General features: G+C 41.4%; 1 protein-coding gene across 5 annotated transcripts in view; it reads left to right on the top strand.

Annotated features, from left to right (window-relative positions):
• LOC118411024 (methylcytosine dioxygenase TET3-like) overlaps positions 1-18,979 on the top strand; it is a 45,816-nt gene that overhangs the window by 13,909 nt on the left and 12,928 nt on the right. For 4 of the 5 annotated variants that reach the window (XM_035813026.1, XM_035813024.1, XM_035813027.1 and 1 more), the window contains 2 exons: positions 15,725-17,189; positions 17,673-17,763. In XM_035813026.1, coding sequence (XP_035668919.1) covers positions 15,725-17,189; positions 17,673-17,763 — 1,556 coding nt within the window. Of the gene's footprint in view, positions 1-11,459; positions 11,597-15,724; positions 17,190-17,672; positions 17,764-18,979 lie in introns of those variants that run through there. The other variant, XM_035813029.1, reaches the window with a different exon arrangement.

The following is an 18,979-nucleotide window of genomic DNA, read 5'->3' as shown; positions in this document are numbered from 1 at the left end:
TAAAGCCTGAATTTGGATCCCGAAACATGAGACCCTGAGGTGCAGTGGCACACCCTGAAGGGGGATTTGGTTTTGTTTGAGGTTGATATTTGCACAGCATGTCCAAAACATTGCTTTGTGGGGGTGTTGTGACTTGGGCTTCTGCTGAAGACCAACACAGGTAAGAGACACTATAACAACAAACCAAAGGTTTCTTAGTTAGAGACAAAAAAGTGCAGCTTTTTTTAAAAACCTTGAACCATGCTTTGGCCAGAAATATCTAGCTGCAGTAAAACATGGTAGAATAGGTTCTAATGTATTTGCTAAAATATCAGTTTTCTGGATTTGAAAAAAATATATCTAGTAAACGTGTGAAACATTATGGTAAATATCCAATCACTCACACCTGTACAATACTATTGATCATACATAATAATTAGAAGAATGCACTGAAGCTGGGCAAAAGATAATAAAAATCGTAAAATGCCAATCATTTGAACACAACCTTACCAGTACCACACCATTGTGAAATAGTGAGGATAGACCTGTCACTATTTTGTAATAGCTTTCTAGACATTTTCTTTGCTGACAAAATGTGGTGCTCTGATGTAGTAGGGCATATCCCAATAAACCTGTTTCGCTTTAGTAGTACAAAGCTTGTGGATTCTGGTAGGAGACAGAAGATATAGCACCAGAAGCTTCGCATTCTATTAGTTTTGTAGAAATAAGATTGAAAACGACTGTTCTAATTGTGTTCATAATGGCTTTAGTAATTCCAATTTTCGATGTGCTATCAAACCAACATTTGGCATTAACTCAACTACTTTTGATAAGTAAACGAACAAGTCCTCAACAGCCTGTCCTGTGCTTGTTATGTATTACACGAACTTTGTTTTGGTACATGTGAGAAAAAAAGGCAGGACCATCATCATGCGTTTTCTCCCAGTTGCTTTGTAAATTATTAATTCTAGCTCCAAACGAAAGCTTTGTGCTTGGAAACACTAAGGAAGACATTCGTGTTCTCACATTGCTTGCTACATTGTAGCTTGGTGCCCTTTTTAATGAACCTGTAGCTTAAACAGTATAGAAGATTAGACTTCCGCAAAAAGTGGAATGGAAACCTGCTGATACAGCAGTTAGGGCATATAGCAATCAGTACATGCGTGTGTATAAACAATGTCGACCACAGCGGTCAATGTTGTGCTGATAAATTTTTGTGGTATTGGCGGTTAAATCCCACAAGGTGTAAGATTCCAGCCGGCCACTTTTCCGTGTCAAACCAAAGGTCGAAAGGCCACCTCACGTGTCCATCTCCATTGCCAAGTAGCCGACAAAGTGCACGGGTTGTTGGCCGAAAGTGACGCCATTATGGCCAATCCTTTTTCCATAGGCAAAGTGCCAGTGTCCTCAGGTGACCTCGCATGAAGTAGGTCAGCTCCGATCCGACAACAGCAACAGAAACAGGGGGAACAACGAACTACCACGTGTCATCTACCACGTGTCATTGTACACACACAGGCATGTTGCTACTCAGCGCTGACTCTTCAGCCAGTGTCAAAGCTTACTACAGTTCAGTGCAGCATGCCCGCAGCTAGGATATTGTTTTTTTGGTTCTTTTGTAGATTTTTTGGACTCGCGTTTGCAGGAGGCACGAGCTCTGTTGGGGATTCGGGGGCATGCACCCATGGAAAATGTTGAAAATTGAACCATATGAAATGGCATTTCTTGTATTTTTGAGAGGATTTCAAGGTACAGAACGGAAACAGCACCGTCAACAGAGGATTCTTTGATTTTTCTTTTGGAGTACTTCTTTGCGTATTTGTGTGTGTGGGGGGGAGGGAGTGTCCGAAATGCCTACTGGAATGGTGCAAAATGGAAACACAAACATATGTGGAGTAATCAGCCACAGCAAGAAGTTTCCCAACTTCGTGTTCTGTAAATTGACATCATGCTTCTACTACTACGCATAGCTCAACTCCAGGCTCCTGGTTCAAAGTTGGTATCTGGGAGACCCCGGTTCTAATCTGGGTTGAGAATTTCTCTCGCGACTGCACCCTTCTTTCAGAAGGGGTGTGGAATGTGTTCAAGGAGATATCTCAAGCACATTTAATTTCAAGAGGCAAGACTAGCAACGCCTCTCTGTAAAAATAAAACTTGCTACAGAAACAGCAAGAAAACTCGTCATGTTAGTTTTATATTCGAAGGCTTGATCATCCTTGCAAAAAGTGGACGTAGTTGCGAAATATTGCAGTATCTCTATTCATAGTTTGTGTCTGGATAACGTTACCTGCATGTTGCTTCTGTCCGATCCCATTTTAAAACAGACGAGGCCAACAGTACTAAACAAAACTAATACAAAATTCCATTTTCCGTGGGTACCGTACCGTGCCAGTGTCCTCACATGACCCTGTGAGAATTTAGTCAACTGAGTGGCTACTACATCATGAAGGGTGGAATGCAGACATCGCTCAAGCAGAAGAGGGTCTGCATGGGGGATCGTAGCAATTGCTTGACGGTAAATTTAGCGGGCAACGTTTAACTGCAAATTCAGTAGGACTGTCAGGGCTTGACGGTAAATTGGCTTGTTACCGCAAAAGGTGTTGGGTTTATTGGATTGTTTCATTGTTTGTATTCAAGCGGTGTCTTTCAAAGTAGTCCGTGAATACCTACACCGTGAGCCGCATGGATTTTCTGTCGTGATTTTTTTGTGACCTCGCATCCAACTTTGCCAAATGAATATTGACAAATATTGTGTCAATAATGCGTAACAATGAATTCTGGACAAGCAATGTACCACCTCAGACAAATCAAGCTTAGAAAAGCAAACAAGAAAAGCCTAGTTTTAAAGTTAGACGTAGTACATGTAATAGACAAGCCTTGCAGTTACTCCCTTGGTTTTCCTGTGTTGAACATCCAAAATTTAAGGTTACATAAAATCTATTGTCACACATGAATAAAATTCACAGTTTAAACATTTCAAAACTAAACTGATTTATCCTGCATTGTTTTTAAAGCTACAATGTAATAGACTTAGTAACAGTAATCTGTGCTAAGGCCTGCTTTTGTGTGAACCTGTTCCCCCTCCAGCCATTGGTATAGCCAGCTCATGACTATGCAGGAGCAGGGGCTGGGCAGGCTTTGTGATATATTGGTGTGACGTCATGTCTGGGTCACAGGGCAGGGAGCCAGCTGGCATTCAGCAGGGAGAGACCAAAGTACACCGAATAGGAAGGCTGCAGAATCGTAGGGCATCTGTAGATATTGGAGTGAAGCCTCTTTAAGGATCTAAGCCATTTTCTTGAAAGCATACGGCAACAGAAGAAGCTGCCCGTGGAAATCAAGAGAAGTAGTACACCATGGCTTGCTATCCAATGGACCATGTGGATGTAATAACAATGGTTGGCCCCTGTATTTGGTGTTGGCGCTAGGGTACAGACATCCTCCAGGATGTTAGTAGAGAGGGTTTTAGAAGTTTGTATACTGATCTTATACACTGTTGCCCCTTCTGGTTGAAAAGACATCCTTGCTTGATTCTCTATGGTTATGTAAAAAAACAAGTCTAGACTGTCTTTAGAGGGATGATAACCTAACCAGTTAGGGCATTTAAATTTAGCATTTCAGTTTGTAGTAATGAATTATGAAGTCCATAAAGGTTGGCATGTGACTCCCTGTAATTCGAGCAGCTGATCTGAATATGTGTAGTCTGGGATGGGGAGTTGTTGTGACCGGAGATTACGTGGCTGGGTCTGAACCCAACCCAGCTGAATGTGGGTTGGGTATTCCTGATGTTCATGGTGGTGATATTAACACTAGTATATGGAGACTGGACAGACAGCTGGTAGGGGGAAGGCATGACAATCTGAAAGAGCATCAGATAACTTGGACATGGTCTGCATATGGAACGCTAGGCTAACCAAGACGGCAAGGCCTGTTGTCAGTCAACTGTTGGTAATATTGTATTGGTAATAACTACAGCAGTGAGCAGACATCATACATTTCTCTGAATACATGAACATGACCTTCACATGTCACTACCACCTTCCTGTGTTCTTGTTTACATGAGGTCATAACCATTGTGGTACCCATTTTTCCCCCTTAACATTTTTTCAATAGGAACATGATCCCCAAAGATGTGCATTGTCTTGAGCTTTTTCAACACAGATTAAAGGAGATTCTTAATTTACAAGCAATGCATCAGATTGTATTTTTGGAACTGACTATCAAATAATCATCTGGTGTATTTTGCCAGCCAGTAATAATATAACCATTTTGCATTTGGGTGACATACACATGTAGCAAGCTTGCTTAGCAGGTTATTGCCAAAGTCTTTTCAAGAGTTAACGATGGCCAGTACACTAGTGCCCATGCATGAATAAAAACAGCCAACCATTAACCCAAGCTATAGAACACTAATTAGACATGACTACAGCCTTTCTTTATCTCAGAAGCCATACAGATTCATGCGACCGCCATAAGAGAAGACCGACCTTCATTGTGTTTGTAATTCATGGCCATTGTTCATGTAACTGATAACATTAAGTAAACTAGGGACAGAAATAACAGAAGGTAAGCATTTGTTTACTAGTCCATTCAGGCCAGGAGCTGCCCCGGGCTCATTTGCATTGATTGACATCTGAGGAAGAATGGAATCACTCAACCCTGTGACCCTACAGGGCCTTTGGAGACCCCGGCCTGGTACACATATTATTTTGTCTGCTGGTTTGTCTGGTTGCATGCAAACCCTCCTGTGTGGGGAGACTTACTAACTAACGTGTACTGCAATGAATGCAAACTTCATCAGAGGGGATTGACTAAACTTATACCTACTGCAGTCAAAAGGCAAGTGAATGTTTTAATAGCACAATGGTGGCTTAAAGGTGGAGGACAAGGGTTGTCCTGCTCAAAAGCCTGGGTTACAAATTCCTAATCCATGTTGGTTTTGTGTTACGTCTTTAAACCATAGATTCTGTAGGTTGTAGTACTGGGGTGGGGATTCCTGCAAGGTTATTCAGAAGCAGGAGATAGTGAGTGGGATTTGTGGGAGTGTGTGTGCAAGGTGAAACGTAGCAGGAGACTACTGTAAACACTGGCAGTAAACATTGTTGGGCTCTGGAAAATCTTTTCTTGGCCCCCATGCACTCCAGGAGGGTCTGCATGGAGGGGAACTGGCAGTGATTTTATTACTAAATCTAGGAGGGCTTGCAAAGCAATTTTAGGAGGGCGGTCAATGCTTGACAGTAAGTTCACCTGCATGTATACACTGCACCTTCTTAGATTTGGGTATCTTAATTGGTAAAACCTGGCTGGTCGCTAACAGTGACACAACCAGGATTTCCATGTTGACTTTTAAAGTTTTAGGCAATCTACATGTAGCATTCAACAGTATGATACAAAGAATTTTCAATAACGCTGTACAATGAATTCTAGGTAACAAATATGATTTACAAACAATGCTTAATGTTCAATTAGACTGGGTTTACTATTAGTAATTGTCAGCTTCGTTTATTGGTGAATTGAAATAGCTTGCTATGCCTCGCCAAAAAGGGTACATGTATGCAGTGCTATGCACACCTTCGCTCCTTTATTTAGAATACCATTAAGCATTACCATGTCCCCTCCATGCAGACCCTCCTGAACTGGAGTCAGGAAAAGATAGTGAGTGCTGTGAGGCGACAGCTGTATTGTTTCACAGATGATGAGAGTTTGAGACGTGGCGCATTACACACAGAAATGATCAGCAAAGCATCCTGGTTTACAGACTTTGGATACTAGAATGGTAATGGCCCTTATATTTAGCATTCAATGTCTTCCAGAAAGGCAAGGATTACAGGAAATTGGTATCTAATGAACACAAGTGATTACAGTTTGGCCTCAAAGTTTATATCAGGGAGTGATCAGGTGGAAAGCTTTTTACAGACTCCCTCACAGTAGGAGTTGTTTGATGTGGACACATCTTGCACAGGAGTGTGAAAACCTCAAATTGCCCCAATAGAAATCAGTTTACACACTCTGCAAGACAAAGAATTTAGCCACCTAGGTTAATGCAGGAAAGGCTGGCTATCAGTATCACCATGCTGACTTTTCAAGGCCACAGCAGTGCAGACTTTCTGATTTATTTGTGTTAGTAGACCTGTCTGGTTACCAAATGCCCCAGCTACATGCCTACGTATCTAGACATTTACTGACCAAATCATGGTCCCTACATTTCAAGCACTTGTACTGGTATCTAGCATGGCTCTTGCAAATCGTAGTTGAAGAGGCTTTTCTCTGACAGGAGTAGCTAAGCTGGGAGCAAGGTTCCTTTCTGTCAGCCTAGTGACCTTTAGGACTTATGCGGTTTGTTTTGCAGACCTGCGAAATTTTTGTGGTTTCTTCGAGATTCTTGTGGTTTCTTCGAGTGAGCTCACATTTCAGGTGCTGTATTGTATAGCCATGCTTGGAGTATTATAAGACAGTCCAATGACATGAATGACATTGGAAACAATGTTGGATGGATGATAAGTGTGACCTTTAGTTGTCAAAGTAGTGTCTGGCTCTGTCTGTCTGGGTTATTTAGCTTCAGGGGAAATATGACAGAGACTTGGGACAAGACCAGATCCATTGCAGACATTTGCCTTTTACCTGGTTGTTTCGCATGACTGTACAAAAGCCTAGGGGCAATAAGGCCCGATTTAGATTGCGATTTTCTTGATGAGGGGACTGCTGGCATAGGACGGTGATAGCTTTTTTTCAGGGTCTAGAAGGAATGTTATGGTTGTGTAAAAAACCTTCAAATGTCAGGAAAATCCCCTCCTTTTCGAATCAGATGTTACTGACATTGCAGTCTTTTTATAGCCTACATGAATAGTGCGCATACTGATTTGTTGTGCCAATGAGCCATAATGTTTCCTGGTTTTGCATGCTGACAAAAACTGATGTAAAGTTGTTATCTGGTATTCAGTTAGAATAGAAGGTCATCTAACACATTGTAATTGTTTCTGTCAATGTGTATTTGTCTTGTTTGGTTAATCGGTAAAGTCCATTGTGCAAGAAAATTGAGGTGTGTTGTCATGGTAATAAAGTGTGATTGACAGGAAGGTTAACAGGTGCTTACAAACTGAGACTGGTACCATAAGTATTTCACTGGACTATTTTCCTTCTTCCTTTTTTCTAGTTTGACTATAGCAAGGAGTTTGTCGAAAAGGATATCATCTTCATATATTGAATGTTCCCTCATATCTGTACAAACCTGCCTTTGTTTCTATTACTTCATGTGTGCATTGTAAATTTTCTGTTGGTTCTTTTCGCTGTTGTTTCATGGTACATTTGTAAAGGAACATTACTAACAACTTGCATCTTGGCAGACTAGAGATACGATTGTGGGCTCTGTACATATTGTACGATAGAAAAAAAAGTGTTTTCAGCACTCTTGTTTTAAGTTACATTTTGCAATACACTGTACTTCACAACCTGAATGCTGAATCATAGATTGGATGAAACAGAAAAAAAAAGTGTGTTAAGCACTGTTGCTGACGGTTTATTTTGCAGTACATATCTTCCTGTGGTTTCCCATATTTTCCTGTGGTTGAATTATGTCATGGTACCTTGTGTATAGTACACCAAACAAGTGCATGCTTGAAGGCTGGAGCCTGGCCAGACAGAAAGTCAACACCCATGCAGTCACTAGTCCAATAGGCAGACAGGAGGCAACCTTAGCTCAGGACAACAAAGTGTTGGTTGTGGGGTCACCTGGCTCTCGTCCAGATTCCTGACAAGCACTGGAGCAGTGACTTTATTGTCATTACATAAGGCATTGAATAGCACCAAAACAGCACGGGGGATTCAGTTACAGAAGGGCTACTCTGCAGCTAGTTCAAGCATTGTACCGCTACCCCTAACTTAGTTCCAGGGTTCTAGCTAGGATTTTATTTTAGTAAGGGCAAAGCGACCAATCTGGGGGATGGTGTGGAAGGGGGATCTTGGCCCTACTGCAATGATGTTTTGAAAATGTAGAGTAAAAACTTGGTATTGTAAGGGTTCCCCGTACAGTGACTAAACTCTGTTAACATCACAGTATAATTTTGAAGGATTTTTTGGTCAGTTTGGATTTATCATTTTTTAATCATTTTTTTATACTTGATTGACATTGTTCAACAAGTAGGTTGTGAAAATTAGCACAGTGGTCCTCATTTTGGTCCTACTTTTGTGCCATAACTACATGTACAGTATTGCTGATGTTGCTCAAGTTAAAAGGTTGATGGATTGAAGAAAGCAGGCAATCAGATAGTTTGTCAGGTCAATTTCAATGTGCCATCTTGACAAGGTGTAATTTCTGCAGAAGAAAGTGTTCAAACTGCTGATGCAGGATGTAACTGGCTGACCTCCTGCCCCCTGACCCCACAGAACTGGTGTCCCACTCTAATCAATGAGGTGTTCACATCAAGTGAGTCTCTTCATGATGGGGCTGTGCTCTTGTCTCTCCCCATTAAACCCCTAGGCCTTCTGATTAACTACATGTATCTCCTAGACAGGAATAAAATACAGCCAATTTCAACCCTGGCTTCCTATTGGAAGCAGGAGGAGGGGAGGTTGATACATGCAGAGTAAGCCCTCCTAAATTTTGCATTCATTAGGAAGCAGGGTTGCACTATATAAGCCCCAGTGGAGACATTTATCAATGTCAGTCTGTGCTTGTGCCTGAGGATTACCCATGAAAGCAGAACAACAGTCAGATTCTCTGTAAACGCAGGCCCCTGGACTAATTCTGTGGGCGCAGGAGCTGCAACTGTCTGCAGGGGCTGCATGCTATCGATCAGTAATTGAGCTGTGAATCCAGCTGCAAATGCGAGCATGTCTGCAGCAAGGACCTGTAAATCTCACAGTCGGCTCCAGTCTGTAGCATTCTCCCAGGGGTCAGCCTTTTGGTGAAGGGATTTTTGCAGTATGCAGACTGATGAGTACTGCACCTTCCTTCTGAAGACATGTCAACCTGGATGGTAACCTGCACAGATACTGTAGCAAAGCTGTGGGTTTGACAAGTGTGTGTCAAGACTCAAGGCAGCTTTCATTAGCATCCAGAAGGTAACGTTGTAGACGTATGTAACCTTTCCCCAATTCCTGGCTTGCCGTTAAAATGGATGAATAGGGAGGGAGGATTGAGTCAATGGTTCAGCACTGAGCAAAAATGCAGATGAAGGAATGGTGGATAGACAGCTGGCTAGTAGATACTAAGTTTTTGCGCAGATACTGAGGTAGGATGAAATTCAATGTGTTCCAGAGAATGTAGAGGGCAGCTGCTTTACATTTGCGTTTTGCATTCATACACGTCATATCTAACTGTACAATAACAGATGAGCTAGATTATATTGTAGCATTCAATTATTGCTACATTTTATTTTGCAAAGCAAGCCTCCCTCTTCACAGTCAGCAACGCGCATCCACGTGCTCACGTGTGTTAAAAGGCCTTCAGTTTGTTCTGTGCTTTACAGCGTTTTTGTTGAACGACGTTCGTTGTTGAGAGAAGATGTAAGCTCAAGGCTGTCTCCAGGACCCATCCTTCCGTCCGGGCACGAAAATGTTTTTCTTAGGACGGAAAATAATTTTACTCCGATCCATCCCATAAATGACATGAAACTGCTTCTAAAATGTACTGTCAAGAGCGTAAAATGACATTTAATGAGGAAAATCGACAACATGGGCTCCCATAGACATTGAGTGGGACGGAAAACAAAATTATGCTGGGGACAGCCTTGTGCGAGCTTTAACTTGAAATCGTCCATGCTTATCTCCAGTGCATTCTGAGTCCATTCCTTCTGGAAGACCCGATCGATTTGCGGGGCGGCCTGGGCTTAAGATACGGAATAGTTGCTAGTCACATACGTACCGCAGGGCCGTACGCAAATAAATGGCGTTACAGCGGGTATGAGCAAAGAGGGGTTTCCCCGTTGATATCAATAAGTAATTGACGTCATTGGCCCTATGCCATATATAGGTACCTACATGTCGCCATGTGGTTTCTGTAACGCGTCGTATCGTATTACATGTAACGTTTTTATGTTACAGATCATGTTTCTTCTTATGCGTTGACTATATTTCTTCATGATTTTGAAGTTCAATATGGATCCTGAATACTTGCTCAGCAGAAATAGTAATAACATGAATAACATGAATAATGTATTTCTATAACTGTAAAAATGCCTTATGCAAGTGTCATGCTTTACATCTGGCGTATCATAATACATCTGGTGTATGATTTGCAGCCAGTAGGTACCCAATTTTTTAGTAATGCGGTTGATTTACGTGCTCCTAGTAATGTGGTACAGTGCTTTGATTTTTGCTTGTATAATTATATTTTTACAATTGCACTATTGCATTCAAAACTTGAGATGTACTCTGATTCTCTGAACATTGTAACATTCTTTACTTCTTTATTTCTTTGTATATATATATGTGTATATATATATATATATATATATATATATATATATACATGAATTGAAAACACATTTAATATTGGAAACGAATACATGCAGGGGTAGGACAGAAGCCATAAAAGCTTTTCATGACAATTATTTTTGCCATTGATGCAAGTCCAATTCAGGGTGCCCTTCATTACTATATGTCTCCATATGCTAAAACACCATTTTGTATTTGTCAGTTTGTTACATGATGTACTGTTTCCCTGTGACAGTGTGAATTGGAGATTGCTTTGCATATATTGGCTTGCCCATCTCATGCGTTAGAATTTATTGCTTTTACTAGTCACCACATAACATGGAAGCTATGCCCTCTGGCTAGCTGAAAATGTCAATATATGTTTCTGGGGAGCTAGCATAAATATGAGGTTATTCATTGATGGTATGAGGATGGTCTGTACATGACCATACCAGGGGAAATTTCTGCTTCAATAACATGTGTTAACGGAGAAATAGATCTTACAGACATATTTATGAGTGAAGGAGAGAAAGAATAGCATATCCTGAAAAAATGGGCGTGTCCCAGAAAAAATCATTAGAGCGTATAGCATTACATATGCTACTGATGATCTTATGGCAGGAGTGATATGGGTAGCTCAACTTCATGATATCATATTGTTTTTATATTTAAAAAGGAGTAGTTTTTACTGCAGCAAAGAAATAAATAATTTTCCACTGGCATTTGTTTGTGAACATGACAATTTTAAGAGGTGTTTTAGAATTGATTCGAATGATGGTTGTAAATAGGTAAGAGAGAATGAAATTCAGGATACCTTATCAGCTTTCCTTTGGGATTAAATGTGTATATTCAATGTACAATGTCTGGAGAAGCAGTTCTGCCCTGGTAAGGGTTTATGCCTCCAATGCTTGGGATATCTCAGTCAATAATCCAGAGCTTGTGTATGACAGGAATAGGATCCTGTCGCCCCCCATCCCTGCATCCCTGATGGACCGATCTGTGGTCACATGACCAGCGGGCTCAATTATTGGTTCTTTTGAGGTTGTGTGACATTAAATCAGCATTATCTACCCATGAAAGGCTGGCAGGCCAGGCGACCTGACCAACACAGTAGATTCCAAGCTCAAGCAGCTGTTATTTCTCTCCTGGTTTCTTTTCTCCTGAGAGCCACGCCTTGCTTCCATCTAGGGGTGACACTTCTCAGGTACATCCATGAATTTGTGTGTTTTTTTCTGTACGAGATTACCATGTAAATGGAATGATGGGGAGGCCTCTTTGTTCAGGGAGGTGCTCTACCAGAAGATTAGTGTCATGGAGAAGACATCCTGGGCTTTGAATTTTCAATCTGAAACATTTACAACTGTCTGCGTTATTAAGCGTACTAGACCGGATGTATGCTATTTAAAGTTGCTCAGGAATATCAGTGTGAAGGTAGCCGGAGAGCGGCTCAGGTGCCGGTTTCTCCTATTGCCAGATTGTTGTTATTTTGTACCACCGAATGGAAGAGAAATTGCATTGGTTGATAGCCGGCATTAATAGACTGAAGGACCTAGATAAATACATACATAACGTTATATGTTTATCGTAGAGCTACGCTTTTACGCTCAAAGTCATACTCAACCTATGACCTTCCTCGGCTTTTTGGCGCACTGCTCAAATTCTGTTAGCGGAGCGTTCTTGCGGGTGGCGTTGAGATCGGACACGTGGCGCTCGTAGGCTGAGCCCTCTCGTAGTAGCGCTGCAGTCGCGAATCGTCCTTCATTCAAGTTCAGTTTGAATCTTGGGTAAAACCGGAGCAGAGGGAGCTGTTTTAGAGCAGAGGTCTTGGAGCAGTAAATTGCATGCAGACAGACTGCCGTGCATTATTTATGAGAATATAAACAGATTTTCAGCAAAAACCATTGATCTCTGCCAAACTGATTCTATTTTTTCAGTTTTCTAGGTCAATCCACATGAATTTAGAAATTTTTAGAAAAAAAGTGGTTGAAAAATTATTGTATTCATGTTGCTGGGACATGTAAAGCTGGTGACTGTATGAATAATATCCTCTGCATGGAAATGTTACACCATTTGAATTATTTCACTGCCTTTATGTACCATTTTATTTGGCTTCTTCTTTGTTGCATGGAAAAGGTGAGAAAGGGAAGAACTATGATCAGGTTTTGAGGAATTTTCTTTATGCAGAAAGGTAGGCAGGATGTGCTCTGGGAGCTGATAGCGGGGCACATCGTTTTTCATACCTGGGGGCTCATTATATATGGGGACATACATCAAAGCAGGGGCTCCTAAGGGTAAAATGCACTGATTCCTCTCTCAATCCCTTTCTTTCTGAATATGAAAATGTAGGCTAATTCGGTGGTTTCTGATCACCATTTCAAACAAAAATGTTGTCTGTCTTCAACAAGATTTATCCTAAATAAAGGAGATAACCATATTTTTGTATTCCAGTGAGAAAAAATTGCCTTCAATAGAAAGGTTTGAATTTATTCTTATTTTTGATGATATCTCTGCAGTCGCTATGCATCAGACTATGATGCCTGCAAATGATTGATATGTATCAATCTTTATCTACTTCATTTTCTGTAAATATTAGAGGTGAGGTTAAATAATTAATTTGTTCTTCTGTAAAATTGTACACCAAAGGTTTCATTATGTTATTGACAATTAAACTCATCTAAGATCAATCTAGAATTTTTGTTGCATCCCTGCTAAATTCCTTTTAGAACAGACTTCCTGTCCCTGGCCCCCTGACTTGCTTGCAGACACTTAGTAATTGCATGAATTTGACTGCTGCAATAACGTCAATAATAACGTTCCTATCTATGCGTGATCTATATTACCTCTGAATCAATGTGACATTTGATTTAGAATGATTATGCACACGTGTGTCTCTCCTTAGTTTGATAAGGCACTACTATATGAATGTTGCTTGCCTCATTCAAATCATAAATGTTTGGCTTCAAAATTTTCAATTTGGTTTTGTGCTGGTGCACTTTATAATAATGTTTATTGCAAATTCTTGCCCTTGGGCTAATTGCAGGTAACATGAGAGATTCAGACAAAGTAAAAAACAATATCAAAGGTGTCTACTCTAGTCTAAAACTAGTAAAAGCTAACTCTAGGTCCTAATAATAGTGCCCTCTGTATCATGTGATAATTTTTTTCCTCTAACTAGATTGTTAGGGAGGCATGGCATTATTCATATGACAGGTTTACTGTAATGTAATAAATAAGGTGCTGCATGTCAGTTTTTATTTATTTTGTAAGTCGTGTTGTCACTATCATCCATAGAGCTTGTGCCATGGAAGAACTACTATGCATGTACAGTCTCAAAGTAATTAAGTCATACTGTATATAACACTAGTTTCAAAATCAACGGTAAGGTACTACGTTTACTATTGTGAGGTTTCTAATATATCTTGTTAAGCCTGTAAGTGATTCGTAATTTAGCCTCCCCAGCTGCGATGTATAAAAGGATATAAAAATTCATTTTAGGTTTGACTTCTTTGAAGGCTGGTTAATGAACTGTCCCACCTTCTGCAGAATAAGTGGGTTTTGTCATTTTAATAAGAACGTAGTCTTTTCATTGTTAAGGTTTTATTGCAAATTCATGCCCATGAGGCTAACTGCAAGTGAACAAAATCAAATACATGAAGTGATTGATAACAGGTAAATCTGAATATTACATGTGCACATTGCCTGGCCTCTGTCTGGCTTTTCTATGCTACTCCCTGTGGTAGATGTAACCTTCTAGCCAGGCAGTAGCCTTCAGAACTGGGTGGCAATGGTAGACATCACTAATGAGTTTTTGGTAGATATAACCGTTTGTTCATTTGTTAGCAAGATTTTGAACTATGGTTTCTTTTTAAAGAGCTGTACTTAACTTTTAGTGGGATTCATTCTGGAGTACATGGAAATGCCAACGCAATTCAGACTTGGCTAAAAGTCTACAACATGGTATTCTAATAAGGATTTCAAGATAACCTTCTAGCCAGGCAGTAGCCTTCAGACCAGGGTGGCAATGGCAGACATCACTAATGAGGTTGGGAAGGCCAGACTGGGTCCTGCCCCTTTGGCCTGCAGGTGGTATTGTACAGGCCACTAATTGAAAGCATGGCAGCAAGGTGGTGTCTGCCCATGTGTAGTTTGTATTTTGTTATTTGGTATCAGAACAAAAATGTACAGTGTGTCACTAGTCAAAACAGATGTATACATGTAAAACAGTAGACAATTTTGCATACTGTCTGTCTGTGTTATTCATGTTGTCTCTCTAATATGTAAGTATAGATTATGTACATGTAGAGATTTGGTAAAGTAAGCTACAACATTATTCTTATAATATACTGACCAAATCACCTCTGATATTGTCTGTTTTTGCTTAGTAAGTTAGCTTCTATCTGAAGAAAAACTGAATTTGAAAAAAACTGAATGAACAGCTGCATTTTAATACAGATGCATGCTTTCATTTGCAAATATCATGTAGTATGAGGCTTTTCAAGTTTCAATGCCTGTGTAGCAAGAACATGTGTTGCTGACAATATGTGCGCAGGGCTTTCCATTCAGCACGTCCGACACAGAAATTTGCTTGTGTCTGTCCAAAAATCTGGACTTCATGATACAAAATTGATGATAATGTATTTTCCTAGGCATGAAAGGACAGACTTAACAAGATGAGCTCCCAAACAATGAGTGGGACAGAAAAAAATTAAAAGCCCTTCTAGGCCATGTCTGCCTGAAGCTATGAGAAATATAAGAAGCCAAGGGCTTGTTACCTGACATGAAGGTGCATATGTGGTGCTTAGGCTTTAGTTTCCATCAGCTAGATGAAGAATCAATGATATTGATCATCTCATGCGCATGCCTCACAGAACCTGCCCTAGTTACTTAGAGGAGGCCCCATACGTCTTTCATCGTACATTTTTGATCATATCCTTTCTAGGTCCTTAGGTCTCAAGTTACTCTTGTAACTAGTTGCTAACTTATAATGTGTGACATAAACACCCCGAAGTTGGCACAGTAGTATCAATAGCATATTACACAATTTAAAATGGTACTGATTAGAATATTTTGAAGGACTAAAAGGGGGAAGAGAAAAAGTGGTACAGGTAGTTTTGAGTGTTACCTGCACTGGCAGTGTAGGTATGCAGAAAAATGTTAACTTTGTCTTGAACACAAAGAAAAAAAAATGAAGAAAAAAAAGAAGAAAGAGTCTATGCATATGCTGATACATGTCAGTTTCATGTTAATTGCCTAAGAAACATCACATTGATTATCATTGACATTTTAAGCCTGCTTTCCCAACTTATCTTACATTCTCCTGTGTTTGCTACAGGACTGGACAACTGAGTTACCAGGACAGGGGATCCCGTCACCTTTTGCGGACCAAATCAAGACAAACCACCTCGCACCCCACCACCCAGCCTTCTACCCCAATGGGGAATGCCAGTATGACCAAGAGCGACTGCACAGAAACCTGCCTGCGCAGAGGTTCGAGATGCTGAACCACTCTGTTCCTTCCTCCTTTGAACCCTGCCACAGTCCCAACTATGCAAGAGAGGAGGTGCACGCAGGGGAAAGGAGGAGGAGTCACGGTGGATTGGCCGATGCTCTGAGTAACGCGCCTCAGGAAAGCAGAAATTCACACGTTCATCCCAAGTTTATGAAAATGTCGGCCGATGGCGCGTTGGTGCGGAAGGCAGCAGACTTGCACACAGTATCTGCGATGGAAGCTTCACAATCAAAAATGGATGGAGAAAGGCAACCCAATGCTGTCGAGCAAGCTGCTTCGGGAATCATGCTCCTACACGCGTTAACATCTAGAATGTCAGAAAATGCCCAGAAGGACGAGTTTCAACAACAACAACAACAAGTAGTTCAAAACCACAATAAACAAGCAGTCCACCCATCAGCAATCCCACCACAAACAGCAAAAACAACCCTACCTGCTCACGCGGCAAGAGACCACCAAAAGGAAACGCCGCCTAATTCTTTTAAAGATGTTCTAGATCCTCAACAGTATCATCATGGTAGTCAAAGCCAGTCTTTGAACAACTCAACACACTCGCAAAGAACACCAGATGCTGCAAGAGCCTTCACACCGTCAGGCTTCTTTCAGTTGCAGGAAGTGCTCAAAGCTCCGCCGCCATTTGAGTGGCCCGGAACTTTGGAATCGGCAAAACCAAGAACAATTTCCAAAACGCATCCAGGCCATCACGCAGATCACCCTAACAAGTCAGGAATGCCCGGAAGGGGAGAACCATTCGGAATGCCAGAAAAATCAGATACATCCAGAAGAGCAGGAAAGTCAGAAACATCAGCAAAATCAAGAACAGTCGCTTCCGCATCAGAACCACCAAGAAAATCTGGCTCGCTTGGGTCCTCAGATGTAGCACTGGAAGCCCAGAGAGCGCCTGGGCTGTCCAGATTATTGGAATCACCCAGTTCATGTATTACAACATCGGGATTACCCGTTCCGCCGAGAACGCCCGAAAAGTCAGGAAAAGCTGGAGCATCTGGTAGAACTAAGACCCTCGACAACCTGCTGATGTCCACGCAGCAGCTACAGCAGATGTTTGACAACTTGCCTTACATTCCTCAGTCAGAGCCCGGACCATCATCCCAGCAGCAGCCGCCGACAACCCCACAATCAACCCCAACGACGCCCAGGGCTTCTCAAGAAACGCCGAGAACGCCACAGAGCACACCTTTAACACCTCAGAGAACCCCTCACAAGACTGCTGGAGCACATACTACGAAGTCGGACTGCAAGTTCGAGCTGCCCACTTGCAATTGTGTTGGTTAGTAAAACGTTTTTCCCTTTATCCGTGAATAGTTTCATCAGGCTGGTAGATCATTTGAGCAGTGTTCTTCGTTTCTTCATTTCGTACTGATGAAGGCGACAGATGGTCGTTGAAACGTTCACCGAAGAATCAAAGAAGTAAAGAAGAAGACTTTGTTCAATCTTTCCCTTTAATGCTAAACCGGCGCCCAGCTGGGCAGTTTGTGGGAACAAAGGGTATGATATAATACATAATACATAATTTTTGTTTGTTTCTTGATACTTTTCCTTTTCGTTCCTTCAAACAGAGTTTAGAAATGTGACCATAGCATAAGTAGTATGAGATGATAATGATGCTGTCAATTTCCCCTAAAAGTGTTAAGGAAAATGTAAAGGGAAAAGACTGATGGTTGCTGTCTTGCTTCTGCTTCCTTTTTGTGAAACAGCCATACTTGTGCAGTGTTTATGTCATCTTGAGCTTGCTTGTATAACCATTTCACAGATTTTGTAAGTGAGAAAGCTGAGGGCCCATACTACACCCACCTTGGAACAGGACCCACAATACAAGCTATCAGGGAGCTAATGGAGAAAAGGTAACAGGATATGACTATTTATATATTCTGTTCACTGTCACCAACTTGTCAAGATAACCCCAAGGTCTCATTCATGAGTTTCAGCTTGAAGTTGACATTGACAACCATTTCAGTAATCTCCAAGTAGATCCTACGGTAGCCTAAGATAGTTTCAAAAGCTGCCAGGAGTGAAGCTGGCCTAGGACTGTGTTTGGGCACTGGTCTAAAATGCTTACTTCATTGTGGAAAAAAATGCTAACAAACACTAAAGACACTTTTTATGACAACTATAAACCAAAGAAGTCTCTGCCCTTAAAGGACAGCATCAGAAAATTTTCAATTCTTTATTTTCCAGTAGTTTACTCATTAAAAAGTTGATGTACGTCAATTTTTACATTGATCCGCCTAATATGACCCTGTAGACACGTTTGAACTTCGCGCTCTCCTCCTCTCCCCGCCGCGCTGGCCGATGACGTAATGGCCTCGTTCTGATCGTCTGAGATTGTATGACGTCACGGATCCAAAACTTCTAGCCAGCCATTTTTCTCGGTGAACCTCGGTCCTCTCAGCGGTGAATAATCACCCCGCCATTCTGGAGTTCAGTTTGTTGTTGTTGAAAATTACTTTCGTGGACCTGTAAGTCGCATTGTGAGCTGTCTACGAAGCCATAGTCCCCGGGAGACTGAACATGAATAAGCTTGCCTGCGAGTAAACCGCGCGGCGACGGGACGAAATCAAAACAATGGCGGTGGGGGAGATTCACGCACCGTGCCTTTCTGGACTTTTACAAGAGCGAGTTCGGGTCAGTTCTTACCTTCTCCTTTCCGGACAGCACAGCGATAATTACACGTAAGCTTCCACGAATTTTGGTTGAATTCACAATTGTCCAACTGGCATGGACATTAAAAAAAAACATTTTTCCTCTGACAACATACCCTTGATCGCTACATATCGAACGATCCCCCTTCCACGCCGAAACATACATACAGCATTGTTGTCTTTACATACAACACAGGCCGGCATTGTGAATGGCGCGAAATGTCGGCTTCGTTTCAGAGTCCGTGATTTGTTTTGAATGAACCCCAAGCAATCTCTGCCAAAGCTACATGATTGAAAAACCGACCAGTCCAGATGATTTACCCGAGAAACAGAAAATAAAGTGAGAGGCGAGGCGTAACTCGCACGATCTGTACAAGTTGCGGTGCTATCTGTTTCGGCGCGAAAAGGGGGTCGTGGG

Source organism: Branchiostoma floridae, chromosome 3, assembly GCF_000003815.2.
Source record: "Branchiostoma floridae strain S238N-H82 chromosome 3, Bfl_VNyyK, whole genome shotgun sequence".
NCBI classification, from domain to species: Eukaryota; Metazoa; Chordata; class Leptocardii; order Amphioxiformes; family Branchiostomatidae; genus Branchiostoma; species Branchiostoma floridae.
The sequence above is the reverse complement of the archived record's forward strand: the minus strand, read 5'-3'. Positions and strand labels throughout refer to the sequence as shown.